Here is a 17155-nt window from a genome sequence, read left to right as displayed (position 1 = left end):
TAGTTTGCTTTCTGTGCATTTTGCTGCTCTGTTACTCTTGTCTGAAAGAATGAAAGGGAAGTTCAATCAGTCATACTTCCCTGAAATATGTTTTTTTTGTTATGCAGGAGAAAAATAGGACTGGAAAAGATAATAATTGATTGACGAAATAATTACGGATGAGTAAGTTTGTTGACAAATGTTAATTCATTTGTTCAGAACAACTTTAGACTTTTCCCCCCTTTTGCTGTATTTATTTATTTTGTAAGCAATTCCAGGGATTTTCCCTCCCTTGCTTTGCCCCGAAATCCATTCCAAATATAGATCACACTCTTCATGAAGATCACCCCCTGGTCATAATGTAAAACATAGTGGCAGGAGTAGGCCACCTTGTACCTGCTCCATTGGTGAATAGAATCATGACTGGTCAACTTAAAATCCACCACCCCATCGTCTCCTCATATCCCCTGATTTCCCCGAGAGGCTAACATTCCGTTTATCTTCAATATGCTTAGCCACTGACATCCACTGCTCTCTGGGGTAGAGGTTCCAAAGATTCACGACCCTCTCGAGTAAAGAAATTCCTCCTCCCATCAGCCTTAAAAGACTGAGCCCTTATCCTGAAACTATGATTCTTCATTTGCCTTTAATGTTACCATTTACTATTTTGAACCCATTGAATGTCCTCCTGAGGGAAGACACCCAGATAGTTCAGATCTAAATACTTGCTGGGATAACCAGGTATGAAGCACATCCAAGCCTGGTGAATGTGCTGACTTGGCATGTCCCCGAGACTGTCAATAACTGCCTTGTCCACGAGTTCTATTTGTGTTGATGGTACCTCTGCCTTCCTCTTGCGGGAAATGTGTTGCCTGTTCCAAGGTCACAGCCCAGTATCATCTCGCTGAATGTAAAAAAAAAAAGTTCAGTATTTTGCAAGCTGTTAGATATCATGCCATCCCTTAGGATCTCTCACTGAACTGACGATTTTCCTTTTCATCCTCTGCCTGCAAATATGTTTATAGAATTGTTTGACACCTTTAATGCTGTCTGCTTTCCCTGAACAGTGTCTCAATGTTTTGTTTGTTGACTCTTCACTTGTCCTCGTTCATTCCTAACTCCCAACATTCCATTTATCTCGATCTTCAATATGCTCAGCCACTGACATCCACTGCTGTCTGGGGTAAAGATTCCAAAGATTCACCACCCTCTCAAGTGAAGACGTCCCTCCTTGTGTGACTCTCAGCTCTATATATTAGGAGCAGTCTGTTTACTGGCTCCTATTCCCCACTTGAGTCCCATTTTGACCTTTCTTCCTGTTAATGGTATGCCTCTGTGTCAATGGGATTCAGCTTGCCTTTCCTCCCTCTTAAGTGGTCTCCAGTCCATTTTCTTCATCCGATTGCTCATCCCACTTGGATTCTGTATTTTCTAAAGTCAGTTCTCTTTTCCATCAATGACGCAACCTTAACTTCTGCCAACCTGTGGTTGCCGTTGCCAAGTTGTTCTCGGCTGTTGAACTTCTGCACAGTTCCCTGCTAGTTTACTAACTCGGGTCCAGTGTTATCCCTGGTCTCATGAGCTCCTTGATCAAATGCTTTCTGTCGCAATTCAACATTGTTTTCACCCCTCTTTGACTTGTTCGAGATTTCCCGATCTACCTCTGGTAAATAGTTACATTGATATTGGAGCAGTGCCACAGATTGGGGGAGGAAGTTCTTTCATTTGCTCAGAGCAAAGATAAGTGACCTGCGAAAAGTATCAGGGACCTGCCTTTCGAGATACTAATTCATTGGTGAAGGGAAACTTGCAGTCCATCATCAAATTGGCGATAGGTTTTTAGATACAAAAGGAAATTAAGGAATATAAGGACATTGTGGAAAGTGGAGTGAGGTGCAAAATCAGTCACAATCTTGTTGAATGTTGGAACACGAGCAGAGACCAAATAGCCCACTCCAGCTCCTATTCCCGATGATCATCTGGACTCTCTCTTCATGTGCAAGTTTAGGCAGTGAGTGTTGCTGGATTATGTGAGCTCCAGCCTCCCAGTACATTGGCCAGATCAAGAATAAACAATCTGTGTCTCTCTCTCTCATGGAACACTGAGGTCAGTTGAAATGTCCAAAATGCTGCCTTGGCTGAGACAACCGTACAGAGCAGAGTTTGAAGGAGGCTGCTGCCAAGTTGCTATGTGGTTCAGTGCCATGTGTGGTATGTGATCCATTTATTCACTGGGATTCTGGTTCTGCTTTTTGAAAGGTACTGTGTTAAAGTGATTTTTTTTTTCTCTGTGTTGCCGAGTGGTGTTTTTAAAGTGCCGACTTCCTTTCCTAAGTGTGAAAATAAAAATAGTGACTGTGTGGCCAAATTCCCCTCCAACTCGATTTTCAAGTTTGCTGACGACACCACCGTAGTGGGTCGAACCTCAAACAATGATGAGACGGAGTACAGGAAAAAGATAGAGAATCTGGTGAATTGGTGCAATGACAATAATCTCTCCCTCAATGTCAATAAAATGAAGGAGATAGTCATCGACTTCAGGAAGCATAGTGGAGGACATGTCCCTCTGTACATAAATGGAGATGCAGTAGTTTTTAGGTGTCCAGATCACCAACAACCTGTCCTGGAGCCCCATGCCGACACTATAGTTAAGAAAGCCCATCAACACCTCTACTTTCTCAGAAGACTAAGGAAATTTGGCATGTCAGCTGTGACTCTCACCAACTCTTGTAGATGCACCATAGAAAGCATTCTTTCTGGTTGTATCACAGCTTGGTATGGCTCCTGCTCTGTCCAAGACCGCAAGAAACTGACAAAGGGTTGTGAACGAAGCCCAGTTCATCACTCAAACCAGCCTCCCACCAACTGACTCTGTCTACACTTCCTGCTGCCTCAAAAAAGTAACCAGCATAATTAAGGACCACACGCATCCCGAACATTCTCTCTTCCATCTTCTTCCATCAGGAAAAAGATACAAAAGTCTGAGGACACGTACCAACCGATTCAAGAACAGCTTCTTCCCTGCTGCCAACAGACTTTTGAATGGACCTACCTTGCATTAAGTTGATCTTTCTCTACACCCTAGCTATGACTGTAACACTACATTTTGCACTCTCTCCTTCTCTATGTGCCATGATGTGGAGATGCCAGCGTTGGACTGGGGTGGGCACAGTAAGTAACCTACCTCTCCACTCACCTGATGAAGGAGCAGTGCTCCGAAAGCTCGTGATTCCAAATAAACCTGTTGGACTTTAACCTGGTGTTGTGAGACTTCTTACTGTTCTGTATAGCACGCAAGAAACAATACTTTTCATTTTATACTGATAGATGTGACAATAATAAATCAAATCAAATAGTGAAGCCAGCATCATGCTTGGCTCCTGTCTGCTGTAATAGCTGAAGGTAATGACCAGGGGAGTTGGGCATGGTTTTGCAAAGACAAAGCTGCACTTGGGATTTGCTAATAAATTGGAGTATATTATACCCTCCTTTCAGAATATATGATGACATCATGTTCTGAGGGTAATACAGCATCCGATGCCTGATGTGTGTAGTGCTTACTGACAATTTACCTCATTTAGCTGTAGGTAGACACTCCAGTTAATTTTGCATTTTTATTTGCAAAGGACCATCCATTTATCCAGCATCTTTTGATGCCCCAGGGGAATCCCAAAGGACTTTGAAGTTGATTTGGTTTGACAGCATTTCAGAAAAGGTAGTGAATGCTGTCAGGTAGCCAAGTATGTCAGGCAATGTCTGTGCAACCTGGAGCCATGCAGGTAACTGACCAGCTAACCAATTCAAGTTTAAATGTGGCCAGGATATTGAGAGAATTCCCATGGCCTTGATTGAGCAGGGCTTTGGAATTTATTTTAGATCTATCACCTTATCTGAAATGTGGCACCTTTGACAGAGCAGTAGTACATCACTGAAATCATAGTCCCGATTATGTGTTCAAGTTCCAGAGCTAAGCTGTCAATCTATTACAAAAGGACATCTTGTGGACATGATATTCCAAGATTTGTCCTCTCCTCGACAACTGCAATTTAAGGTTAGGGTATTGTGCTATGGAAACTTCTTAAAATTGACTTTGTCCTATCCATTCATAGTTTAGAAACGCTACAGTGCAGAAGGAGGCCATTCAGCCCCTCGAGCCTGCACCGACGACGATCCCACCCAGGCCCTAACCCCGTAACCCCACGTATTTACCCTGTTAATCCCTCTGACATTAAGTGGCAATTTATCATGGCCAATCCACCTAACCCGCACATCCTTGGACTGTGGGAGGAAACCGGAGCACCCGGAGGAAACCTACGCAGACACGGGGAGAACGTGCAAACTCCATACAGACAGTGACCCGAGGCCGGAATTGAGCCCAGGTCCCTGGCGCTGTGAGGCAGCAGTGCGAACCACACAAAATACTCGATGGTTGAATGAAAACAGATGGTAGCACATTGACCACTTATTTATACACGCAATAGGTGGGAATTATTCTATTCCATTCAATTAAATATCGATAATGATGCTGGTACAAAGCATTCTTCATTCTAGCAGAGCTGAAGTGCCCCAACATGTAGCTGTCTTGCCTCTGAGCTGGAAAGCCCTGGGTTCAAATCCCACTCCAGGACTTGTTGGCCATGAAAGAACTCGACCATTGGTGCCGGCGAGCTAGTGTTTTCGGTGCCATTGCCCAGTCCAAGAGGATGAATGGGAGGAAAGGCATCCAGCTGTAAAACCACCCGCCAAATCCAGAAATGATGGTTGACATGGCAGCGTTGTGCTAACCCCATGTATTATGGGAAAAGCCGAAAGAGGCTGCAAGAAGCAGTTTGTCAGCGCTGAACTTTTTGTGGTCCCAGCTTTAATGCCAATTTTGCTGCTTTGGCTGTTTTTCCATTCATTGAGATTTGGCTGATCTACAACCCAACTCAACATGCCCATTTTTATCCCATATTCCTAAAACCCTTGGCTAACAATGTATCAATCCCAGTTTTAACATTAACAATGGATTGAGCGTCAATTGCCATTTATCGAGGAGAGTTCTGAACAACTTCTACCCTCTACGTGAAGAAGATTTTTGTATTCTTAGACTCCCCAACCAATGAAAATAGAGCTGTTTCTCTTTATCTATCCGCCTGCTTGTTTTCCATCCATGTCTGTGTCTTGTTTCACTGAGAATCATAGAATCCCTACAGTTCAGAATGACACTGTTCGGCCCATCAAGTCTACACTGACCACAATCCCACCCAGGCCCTATTCGCGTAACCCCCACACATTCACCCTGTTAAACCCCCTGACACTAGGGTCAATTTAGCATGACCAATCCACCTAACCCACATGTCTTTGGAGGAAACCCACGCAGACACGGGGAGAATGTGCAAACTCCACGCAGACAGTCACCCGAGGCTGAAATTGAACCTGGGTCCCTGGCGCTGTGAGGAGGCAGCACTGCTAACCACTGTGCCACCATGCCACCCCACCACTGTGTCACCGTGCTGCCCCACCAGTGCATCACCATGCCGCTTCATGGACTTGAAGATGCACAGGATTGGTGTTGGGTTGCATTTGCTTCATGCAGCACTTTCCCGGTTGACCTTCCTTGTTGCTTTGGCTGAACGGCCGTAATGTCCACATTAACCGAGTAGCTTCGATTTTCTTCTTTCTTGCCTCAGTCCAAGGGTGGGTCCTTGATTGCCCTGCAGTTTATTTCTTGGAATTTGACCTTTGTAAACTAATGGCGGTGATTTGGAGTTCGTTAGGATTACGAAGCAAACTATAATTTCCGTGTGCTTATTTTATTTCTTCCTTTACAGGCTCCAGGTCGCAGCTGACTTGGGAACATCAACGGTGTGTTTCTCTACAATGAGAAAACCGGGACCTCAAAAAGGTGAGTGCAGGCAATCTGTTGGGATGGAAAATTCTCCGAACCCCAACTGAATTTTTCCCAGTGATCGGCAAGGCTACAGGTTGACAGTTTTGCACAGAGAAATGGACAGAATTGAAGAATGAGAGATTGGAATGACCAGCCTGAGGCCTGTGATTCACCAAGTGCCCAGCCTGACTTTGGGAAAACAATAATGAAACTGCTGGGAAGGTGCAGGGAGTTGAGATAATGGAGTCTGGTCCAAGTGAAGGAACGGCCTTCTCCATGACTGGATTTTGTTCTTGCTGAGGTTTGCAAATTTGACATGCAAAGCAGAATTCACACATTCCACAAGATGACAGAAAACTGTTATTAGAAGTCAAACGGTCTGAGACTGATCCTTTGGTTGGAGAATGGAAGAAAAATGTATCTGCAAAGATTTTGTTTTAAATTATCATCAAAGTAACATAGTATTGATCTAAAGGGGTGGCACGGTGGCACAGTGGTTAGTACTGCTGCCTCACAGCGCCAGGGACCCAGGTTCGATTCCAGCTTGGGTCACCGTCTGTGTGGAGTCTGCACATTCTCCCCGTGTCTGCGTGAAGTAACTCCGGGTGCTTCGGTTTCCTCCCACAGTCCAAAGATGGGTCGGTTAGGTGGATTGGCCATGCTAAATTGCCCGTAGTGTCAGGGGGACCAGCTAGGGTAAATGCCTGGGGTTATGGGAATAGGGCCTGGGTGGGAATGTGGTCGGTGCAGACTCAATGGGCCGAATGGCTTCCTTCTGCACTATAGGATTCTATGATTCTAAAGGAGCAGGAAATGTGGGAAATGGGCAAGTATAAAAAGTGAATTTAAAATTTGGGGAAAAGATCAAAGAAGGTAGAACCACAGTATTCAAATCTGCAATGCAGGAAGGAACTTAAACCATTGTTTATGTGCACGATGGCCAGTAATTTCCATATTCCTTGATTAATGAACCAGTAATAAGTAAATAAGGTTTGGTTCCTGTAAGCTTTGAGACTCCTTCAAATTCTGTTTCTTGCAAAAATATCTCATTAGCTCTGAAACAGGCAGTTTCTGTTTATGTGCTTCACGTGGTGCCATCTCAGCTCCCAAGAGGAGACTAATACACACTAGTTTGGAGACTACAGCGAGCTAATTGAAGAATAATTTTTGAGGGGGTTGCCTAGTGTAGAAGGCACATTAAGCTTACACTATCACTCTAAATTAGTGCACTGTATTTGGTGTTTCCTAACCTGGGCTCAATAATGATCTTCTCACCTCCCAGAGGCTGCAGTTTGCAGCAATGAGGGGAAAAAGTCTAAAGTTGTTGTGAACTAATTAATTAATATAAGCCAACAAACTTACTCATCCGCTATTATTTTGTCAGCCAGTTATTAATTTTTCTGGTCCTATTTTTTTCCTGTACAACAAGAAAATATATATATATTTCAGGGAAGAATGACTGAAAATTAGGATAGAATTTCCTTGTCGTGCTTTAAGACAAGAGTAATATAGAGCAGCAAAATATACAGAACGCAAACTAATGAAATCCATCATTGTCTATGGTTTTAACCCCTGGTTTCAGACGCACCAGCTATCTGGAAGTAATTCAGTGCACAGAGAAGAGAGAGGTGAATAGGCAGCATCTTTTTGGTGGGAATTGTAGCGTGTGGAACCTCGGGAGTTAAAGACCACCTATAGCTGGGTGAAGAGAGAGGAGGGATGAAAAGCCAGAGAGGAATGAACAGTTTGGGGGAGCAGGGTTTGCAGGGATGAAATCGGGAAGGTCAGGCTCTGAAGGGGTTGAAACAAAAGGATGAGAATTAAATTGGAGGACTGAGAATCTGTACAAGCAAGAAGGGACCATGGTTAATTTGGCAGGGAAGATTTGGTGTGAGATTGGATGCAGGCAACAGAGTGTTGGGCAATTGGAGGTCAACAGAGAGGGCATTTGGAATGGTTTAATCTGGAGGTGATGAAAGAAAATGAAAAAAGAAATACATAAATGAAGGTTTTGCAACAGAAGGGCTGAGGTAGACAATGTTGACAGACAAAGAATAGGCCATCAGAGGCTATGGAGTCGAACCCAACTTGGAGCTGAACAGGAAGTTGAGAGCATAAAAACAAAGTACTGCAGATGCTGGAAAATCTCAGCAGGTCTGACAGCATCTGTGGAGAGAGAATAGAGTCAACGTTTTGGGTCTTGATGGCCCTTCGTCATCTGATGAAGAGGAAGTTGTGAACGGTCTGGTTTGGCTCACCATGGTGGGCGGGTGGGAAAATGGAGTAATTGGCAGATGTTGGAAGTTTGTTGTGGGACCCGATGACTTTGCAACTCAGATGGAGAGGTAGAACTGAGGCATATTTGTACGTATGGAATGTGATCTTGTTTCCCAGTGATGTAACCAAGATGCTATGAGGAAGAGATGGCGCTGGGTTATGGAGACCAGGAATCAGTCCGTGTTTGTGGAGATGAAGGTGCAAGGGTCAGAGGTACAGTCATTGCTAAAGGTGCTCTGACTTGAGATAGGTAAATTTGGAATCCAGCTGCAGGGGTCTCAAAGCTTCACAAGGAGAACAGGACTGGCAGAGAATCATGTGGTCAACCGTGTCAAAATCTACAGACAGACAAATGTGGGATGGTTCCAGTCGCAGAAGATGTTTATTATTTTCGTTAGGGCCATTGTGCTGCTGGAATAGGAGGGCAACTTAATTGGAGAGATGCAAACTGGGAGCAATGGGCACAGATTTGAGGTAACAGTATATTCAAGAACTTGAGAGGAACGGAAGGTTTGAGTTGGAGTGGTTGTTTGCAATTACAAGGAGGGGGGTCGAAGGTCAGATTTTAGAGGGAAGTGATAATAGTTTTGAAAGGGAGGGGTTAGTCTAGAGGACAGGGAGTTATTGACAGGAGCTTTGACCCGAACAGGCGCTGGACTGTGGTGACTGGGGAATTTCACAGTAACTTCATTGCAGTGTTAATGTAAGCCTACGAGTGACTAATAAATAAACTTTAAAACTTTATTTTTGATGTCTGCTCACTCAGTGTGATGCAGGAATGTTGGATGTTCAGCAGTTTAGAGGAAGTGAGTAGGAAGTGGGAATCACAGGAGATGATCTTGGGAGAGGACAAGGGGTAAATGTCATTGTTTTTTTGTGGCATTATGCCAAGTCTATTTACCTCCCAAACATTGCTTGTTTCAGCAATTCATTGACTGAAGACCTTTAAGGTGTACTGAGAACTTTGAAGGTGTTCTGTAAAGAAAGGTTTGGGTCCAGACTTATAATGCGGGACTGACCCCATGAATAAAGTTTAAGTTTATTTACTAGTGACACAAGTCGGCTTACACTAACACTGCAATGAAGTTACTGTGAAAATCCCCCTAGTCGCCACACTCCGGTGCCTGTTTGGGTACACTGAGGGGGAATTTAGCATTGCCATTGCACCCTAACCAGCACGTCTTTCAGACTGTGGGAAGAAACAGGAGCCCCTGGAGGAAACCCACACAGACATGGGGAAAACGTGCAGACTCCGCACAGACAGAGACCCAAGCCGAGAGTTCAACCCCGGTCCCTGGTGCTGTGAGGCAGCAATGCTAAAGGCCGCCTGGCCAACCAGTCTGCACACCAAATGTAAAAGCAGACAGGCCACATAAAATTGCTAAACCCCGCCCCCCCCCGGCCTTTGCAGCTAGCAGTTTTAAAAATGCTGTGCTTTCAGCAGTGGGTAAAACATTGACCTTTACCTCTGGGGCCTGGGCTACAATACAGTCCACACTGATAAAAGGCATGATATGAGTTTGGCGACCTCAATCCTGGTTCTAACAGGCACGGACCTACAATGCAAAACCCTCTCCAATTTAACAAGAGAGGGAAATGATGCTTGAGCAAGGATGAAGATTGTTAGTGTGAAAAATCTGAGAATGTCACACTGGTTTGTGGCGATCCTGTCTAAAATAAAGCAAGGTCAAGAGAGTTTAACTCTTCTTTGAGATGTACTGTATGTAACATGATTTGGCAGTCCTGGAAGCGGGTAAGAGGCAGAAATTTCAACTCACTCGCAGTGTCAGATTGACCATAGCGGGTTAGCTGTCCCTTATGAACCTTGCTTTATTTTTCCCTTTTAAGAGAAAGGGGAATTGTTGAATATTTTGTCCGGGGTATGAAATGGAAAGTGTCCTGGTTCCTGCCATTAACACCCCTTATCTTGATAATGTAAAAGTGCCACTTGTGCCTATTAACATTATCCAATTACTCCTAAAGTAAAAAAGAAAATGTTAGAAATACTCAGCAGATCTGGAGACAAGGAGAGTTAATGTTTTAAGTCAAAACTTTGTCAGAACTGGAATATGTTTATGATGTAACATGTTTATTTCTAATTTGTAATTAATAGCCAACTTTTCTCCCCTGGACACTTTGACTAGTGGGACAAAAGTTGGATTTCTGCTTCAATTATTATGATCCCAATTGATGTTATAATCAGCCGGGAAGATTCCAAAATGGAACCTGGGCTCAAAAGATCGTAGAAAATGTGAAGGAACAGAGTCACATGACTGCTAATTAGCTTTAACAGCAAGAAAAAAAAAATTATTAAACATGAAAAAATTGTATTATGATGCAATGCCCCTTTACTTCCCTCCTAGCATCACAAATATACACAGATTTTAAGATTAACACAGATTATAAGGCATATCTTAAACTGCAATGGTCTCAGTAACACAAAGCTCCTTTAAGCTTACAGACTGGCCGTGGTCAAATACACTCTCTACTCTGAACTCAAGTGAATGTCTAGATGTCTCTTCAAAATCCCCCAAGATGATTGTCACATGACAGTTGCCAAAGTCTACTCCCAAAAAAAACTTTAAAATCTTCTTTCGCAACAATGTTTTCCATTAGCACTTTTCATTTCGAAATCCAATCCAGATTTTCCAAATTAGTCTTTTAAACAAAACTTCCACTCCACTTTTAACAAATAATCCAGCATCCAGGTTTTACCACTTCCCATTCAGGATTTCTTAGCCTTCATTGTTCACAATTGCTTTGACTATCAATTCCCAGACTCTACTAAGATGGCATCAAACTTCTGATTTACCACTGATGTCTGCTTCCCCACTTTAATTCAAGTACTTCATTTACTTTTCCCTTGAATTCTCCTGAATCATACCTTGGTCTCTGTTCTCTTAACTTCAGGCTTCCTAAGACATTCTCTTTGTCCTAATTATCGGGCTACCTGGACTGCAGCTGGTTCTTTAGGAAGTCTGCCTCTTTGCAGCTCCCTTGTCCTGTCCAGTCTTTTTTTCCCCAGCAAAGTTGAGAGACGCTCACTCCGCCGTGTACTATCTTCAACTGCAATATATCCAGTTAAAACTAAATTTAAAAAAAACTTTCTACCTTAAAAGTTGCTAAGCAACTGCCTTTTATTGACTCTTTAAGCTGTAACCCTCTCTAAGCACAATGGAAGCACAGTTGGATTTGAAACCAACCCCCCACAAATAACACACCTCTCTCCAGGATGAATCTAACTATAGGTTTTACCCTTCCAAGCATAGAAACATTAAATTAAACCCATTTTAAACTATACCTTATTTCTAATGTTTACCTGTACAAATATAAATCCCTTATAGCTACCTTTTGGTTTCCAAACACACTGCATTAAACCTTGTCTCTGGAGGGCTATATGAGGCATGAAGGGCAGTGTGAATGAGAGCTCATTTTCAGCAGGCTGAAAGATGGGTCACCAATGTTAGAGCTGTCGGAGTGGTTGTGTGAACATTCACTTTCTCGCTCCAGAACAAGGCATGGTTTCTCATTTTATAGTGAGGTGGAAAGGGGAAAGTTAATTGTGTGTGTCTCTGTCTATGTGTTTGTGTGTATGTGTGTGTGTGTGTGTATCTGTATGTGTGTATGTCTGTCTGCATGTGTCCCGGCGCGTGTGTGTCCCCGAGCATGTGTGCCCCCGCGCGTGTGTGTCCCCGCGTGTTAGTGTTATAAATATTAGTAAAGAATGAACTATCAGGAACCCTGTCCAGTTTCTTTGGGAATCAATTCTTCAGTGTTATGACACAATCCCCCAATACCAGAACGAGTTCAAAATGAATACAATGCATTTACTATGTAGTGGCAATAACCTTCATCAGGATTAAATTAATTGTTCTGGAGGGCTTAACAGAACAGTGCTTTCCCCTCTTCAATTTTTCAGGCATTCAACTGTTTTAAACCATGATTTAAATCACTGTTAATCTACTGTGAACACATTGCAAATAGAGTTCAGATTTTTCAGCACTTTAGTGAGTATTGCTAGCAATAATGTCCCTGTCAAAGTATTCATGCAATGCCAGCTGTTCTGTATATTCATGATGCAGTTGACACTTAATGCAGCAATTTATAATGGGTGCTATGGGAGCGCTTTCCAAATGAGATGTGCATTTGGCCAGTTGCTGGACACCAGTCAAGGACTGGAATGTTGTTTCTGGTCAGCCTGATCTCTGGATAGCGAGCAATTAATCCTGTGTGGTAATTCTCCCAAAACCTCAACGTGCCTCAATCCTGAGTAGCTTTAGGAAGAGGAGTGAGTCATTCAGTCTTCAGTAGGCTTATCCCCCTGTAGTTTAAATAGATTGTGGTTTATCTGTTCCTCGACTGTATTTTCTCAACTTTCCTTTCTGCCTCTTGACAATCTTGCCAAACAAATAGCTATCTATCAGTCTTGAATGCTTCAGAATCCACAGCTATTTGTTTGATGGCTTGGCGGGGGGAAGATTTATTCTACATATGGAAACATGATTTTTGGATTTAAATAGTTGTTAGGTAGTACAGAACTTGAGTATTGCTGAAATAAAAGACATGGGGTGGAATTTTCCCGTCCCGCCCGCCATTATAGTGGGCGGGACTTGGATCAGGCAAAGGTCCGTTGACCTCAGGCGGGATTTTCCGGTCTTGGGGCGAGCATCGTAGGAAACCCCCACCCATGCTGTTGGTTTATCTTGCATAACTGTCCTGATGAGTGCAAGATGAAAAGCTTTGACAGCACAACCTTTTTTCCCTGGCAAAAGGTGATATTTGGATTTATTTAAGCTTGAGGTTATTTGTTTAATGTTCCTTCAACAGTAAAATAGGTAGAAAACATTGAGCCTCCCAACTTGCGCACAGTTTTCAGCTAGTGTGGCAGTGGGAGGGTGAGAATCATCTCTTTGACAAGACGGGAGTAAAGAACATCAGCCATGCCCCACCTTTCGAAAGGCTGTCATGTGATGTGTATGTTTGTGACTGTAGGGTGAGGTGAGGTTTGCAGTCATTGCATTGTCATCTAAACTTGGATCATGGAGCAAGCTACTTGGGTAAGATACTGGAGTGTTCCCAATGATTATGAAATGACAATCCAGGAGGTATCGGTGCCAAGAGAAAGGAAGAAAATAAGTCACATAATTACATTATCAGCATTGCAGAACATTGCTTTTCAGTTTAGACACAGCCACTAGTATAGATGCAAGAACTTAATGGTCTTGGATAGGTCTGTCACCTGGGTGCAACTCCATATTCTGGAGAGAATAATAATGGATTTGAGGTATGTTGGTGCCTAGATCTTGCTTGAAGAGGTACATATGGGCCTTGTGAGCCAACGTCAGTATACAGCAATATAGATTTACAGTTCAGCTTGGCACACTGCTGCTGTGCTGTCACAAGCTGTTCTTAAAACCATTAAAGATTTTTAATGCCTTTAGCAATCTGTTCCCGATTAGCAATACTTACTGTCAACTGCAAGCAGCATCTAAAAAGTCTTTATGCTTGGGCGAGTTTGTTGGATTCAGCTAGGCAAGTTAGCAGTCTTCTGCATTTTGAAGTGGAACTGGCCTGCTTCATGGTAGGCTTGTGAATTTGTCTTCATATCCTCCTAACTTTCTCCTTTCTGTTCAATTCCTCATCCGCACTGTCCCTGAGACGATGGGATGGATCAGGCTGTGGAAGACGGCACTTGTCAGTCAAACCACTGGATGGGAAGGTTTCCATCTCTTGAAGGGAAAAAATAAAACCCAGTCAAACTTGGGAAATGACTGGTACTGGTCTTCAGTACCTTAAAATGGAATTCCAGTTTGGACCAGTGTCAACCATTTCCAAGTTTTACTGTCTTTTTTTCCTTCTGGGGATCACACACTCTCATGTTTTCCTTCATTTCATCTTTGTCCTTCAGAAGTCCCTTGAACACTCTTGAACCAGTTCCCTGAGGAGGAGCCTGATTTGGATCCGAGTCAAGTCTGAGATTTGAACCTGGTCTCCAGCTTGAGAGCTCAGCATTCTAATATAGTAGATACCACCCAACTCTTGAGAGAATCCTTCATTGAAATGTTTTATGCTATTGTTTTCTGCAGTGTTTGATGTCCCATCAAAGTCTGAAATATGAGCACATCTGTCAACAGGAGTATTAACACAATCCCAGCTACTGTTTGAGACATTCTCTTGACTTTAAGGTATAAAGGCAATCATTCTTTTTAATTTGTATATATTACAGACAAACACAGTGGGATAGCTATGTAGTACAGTGTGACGTGAATCAGGAAAACAGCCAAATACACTGTTTTCTGATTTACTTCTCCCATTTTGATGTTTAAGAATTTAATTATATTCCTGAGGAATGAATTCCATTTATTCTTCAAGACGATGACCTGATTGCAACCGATGCCACTGTCCACTCATTGCAGCATTCTGGAATAGAAGTGAATGCTTATCATTAAATGCATTATTTATTAACACGTCCATTCCAACCACTTACTGCGTGAGGCCCATCCTCATCAATGAGAAAGACGGATATATGGAACGTACCGCATTTCTGCATAAATTAAACCTAAGAACAATTGTCCTGAGAACGATAAGCCAATCTTTTTTTTTCTTTGCTCTAGTTATAGATTGGAAAGATGGAAGAAGACAAAAGTATGCTCGTAGTGGCCGCCCTTCGAATACTCCATCGCCATATCTGGGTAAGTACTTTGACTCGTGTGAAATGTTATCTTGAGTGTGCAGGAAGTCATCGATTTGTTTCTGTATTGTGTAACCCATCAGTTGGGTTGACCTGGGTAAGTCCTTTAATGGCATTTGTTTCTGGAAAGAACAGCACCAAATTTAGAGCGTTCTGCTTGAACAAACTGGGCTGGCCTCCCACTTTGGATGGGCTGAATGGCTGTGCAAGCCTTGATTGAACATTCCAGCAGCAGAAGATGGGATTTTTTTTATTCTCGTGAGAGTGTGAGAATCAATTCTAACAGTCATGCGCGTGTGCCTGTTTTCCTGCCCTTGCTGAGTTTCCCGTGATTTCAAGCAACTTGCGCACAAGACAAGAATTCACCATTCCACTGAACACTCATTGGTTGACAAAGTCCCACATGGCAGGTTGGTTAAGAAGGTTAAGGCTCATGGGATACAAGGAGAAGTGGCTCGATGGGTGGAGAACTGGCTTGGCCATAGGAGACAGAGGGTAGTGGTCGAAGGGTCTTTTTCCGGCTGGATGTCTGTGACCAGTGGTGTTCCGCAGGGCTCTGTACTGGGACCTCTGCTATTTGTGATATATATAAATGATTTGGAAGAAGGTGTAACTGGTGTAATCAGCAAGTTTGCGGATGACACGAAGATGGCTGGAATTGCGGATAGTGAAGAGCATTGTCGGGCAATACAGCAGGATATAGATAGGCTGGAAAATTGGGCGGAGAGGTGGCAGATGGAATTTAATCTGGATAAATGCGAAGTGATGCATTTTGGAAGAAATAATGTAGGGAGGAGTTATACAATAAATGGCAGAGTCATCAGGAGTATAGAAACACAGAGGGACCTAGGTGTGCAAGTCCACAAATCCTTGAAGGTGGCAACACAGGTGGAGAAAGTGGTGAAGAAGGCATATGGTATGCTTGCCTTTATAGGACGGGGTATAGAGTATAAAAGCTGGAGTCTGATGATGCAGCTGTATAGAACGCTGGTTAGGCCACATTTGGAGTACTGCGTCCAGTTCTGGTCGCCGCACTACCAGAAGGACGTGGAGGCATTGGAGAGAGTGCAGAGAGGGTTTACCAGGATGTTGCCTGGTATGGAGGGTCTTAGCTATGAGGAGAGATTGGGTAGACTGGGGTTGTTCTCCTTGGAAAGACGGAGAATGAGGGGAGATCTAATAGAGGTATACAAGATTATGAAGGGGATAGATAGGGTGAACAGTGGGAAGCTTTTTCCCAGGTCGGAGGTGACGATCACGAGGGGTCACGGGCTCAAGCTGAGAGGGGCGAAGTATAACTCAGACATCAGAGGGACGTTTTTTACACAGAGGGTGGTGGGGGCCTGGAATGCGCTGCCAAGTAGGGTGGTGGAGGCAGGCACGCTGACATCGTTTAAGACTTACCTGGATAGTCACATGAGCAGCCTGGGAATGGAGGGATACAAACGATTGGTCTAGTTGGACCAAGGAGCGGCACAGGCTTGGAGGGCCGAAGGGCCTGTTTCCTGTGCTGTACTGTTCTTTGTTCTTTGTTCTTTGTTATTTATTTTTCGAATGGAGAAGAGAACTTAACTAGAATATTAAAGAACAGCTTTGCATAGGGTGACATATTGGTGTTGTTGTGGATCCCATAATGTTTATTTTCAACTGATTTTAGACCATTGAAATTGGGGCTTTGATATCAGGATGTTCACCAGCTCCCATTGAATGAAATATGGTTGATCTGTGCACCGTCTGATTGAAATCAACTTTAAAGCTCTCTCTCTCTTCAAAATCCCATAACTGGCATGTTCTTTTGTTTTTTTTATCTGTCTCTTTTGGGCAGTGCTTTGCTACAAAAACGTAAGAAACATTACTGATAGAGTCATGAATGAACCAGTTCTCCGATTGCCAAGGCCTGCACTCGGTGACAGTTTATCTGATCTCTGGAGCAATTTAATTGAGATAAAGTGGTTGTTTCTGGAGCTCCGTGAGGGAACCGTTCAATCTATCTGTATACTATTGAACACAATAGTGCTGGGACACAGAGAATTGTGTACTTTAGGGGGAGTATTTTCTGAGGGAGGTGGTGGGTGTTGTAGTAATGGCACTGGACTAATAATCCAGGGGCCCAAACCTCATTCTCTGGGGATGTGGACTCAAATCCCACCACGGCAGCTGGTGAAATTTAAATTCAATTAATAAATTGAATATTCAGAACATTGAATACAGGAGTTGGGACGTCTTGTTGAAGTTGTGCAAGACATTGATAAGGCCACACTTGGAATACTGTGTACAGTTCTGGTCACCCTATTATAGAAAGGATATTATTAAACTAGAAAGAGTGCAGAAGAGAT

At 43.2% G+C, this 17155-nt stretch overlaps 1 protein-coding gene across 4 annotated transcripts in view; it reads left to right on the top strand.

The window, feature by feature from the left end:
- Window positions 1-17155, top strand: part of LOC144509424 (polycomb protein SCMH1-like) — a 211026-nt gene that overhangs the window by 14325 nt on the left and 179546 nt on the right. Inside the window, exons 3-5 of one of the 4 annotated variants that reach the window (XM_078238292.1) lie at window positions 108-162; window positions 5793-5866; window positions 14743-14820. In XM_078238292.1, the coding sequence (XP_078094418.1) occupies window positions 5842-5866; window positions 14743-14820 (103 nt within the window). In that variant the 5' untranslated portion in view covers window positions 108-162; window positions 5793-5841. Of the gene's footprint in view, window positions 1-107; window positions 163-5792; window positions 5867-14231; window positions 14314-14742; window positions 14821-17155 lie in introns of those variants that run through there. The other 3 variants (XM_078238291.1, XM_078238293.1, XM_078238290.1) reach the window with 3 other exon arrangements.

Source organism: Mustelus asterias, chromosome 21, assembly GCF_964213995.1.
Source record: "Mustelus asterias chromosome 21, sMusAst1.hap1.1, whole genome shotgun sequence".
Lineage (NCBI taxonomy): Eukaryota > Metazoa > Chordata > Chondrichthyes > Carcharhiniformes > Triakidae > Mustelus > Mustelus asterias.
The sequence above is the reverse complement of the archived record's forward strand: the minus strand, read 5'-3'. Positions and strand labels throughout refer to the sequence as shown.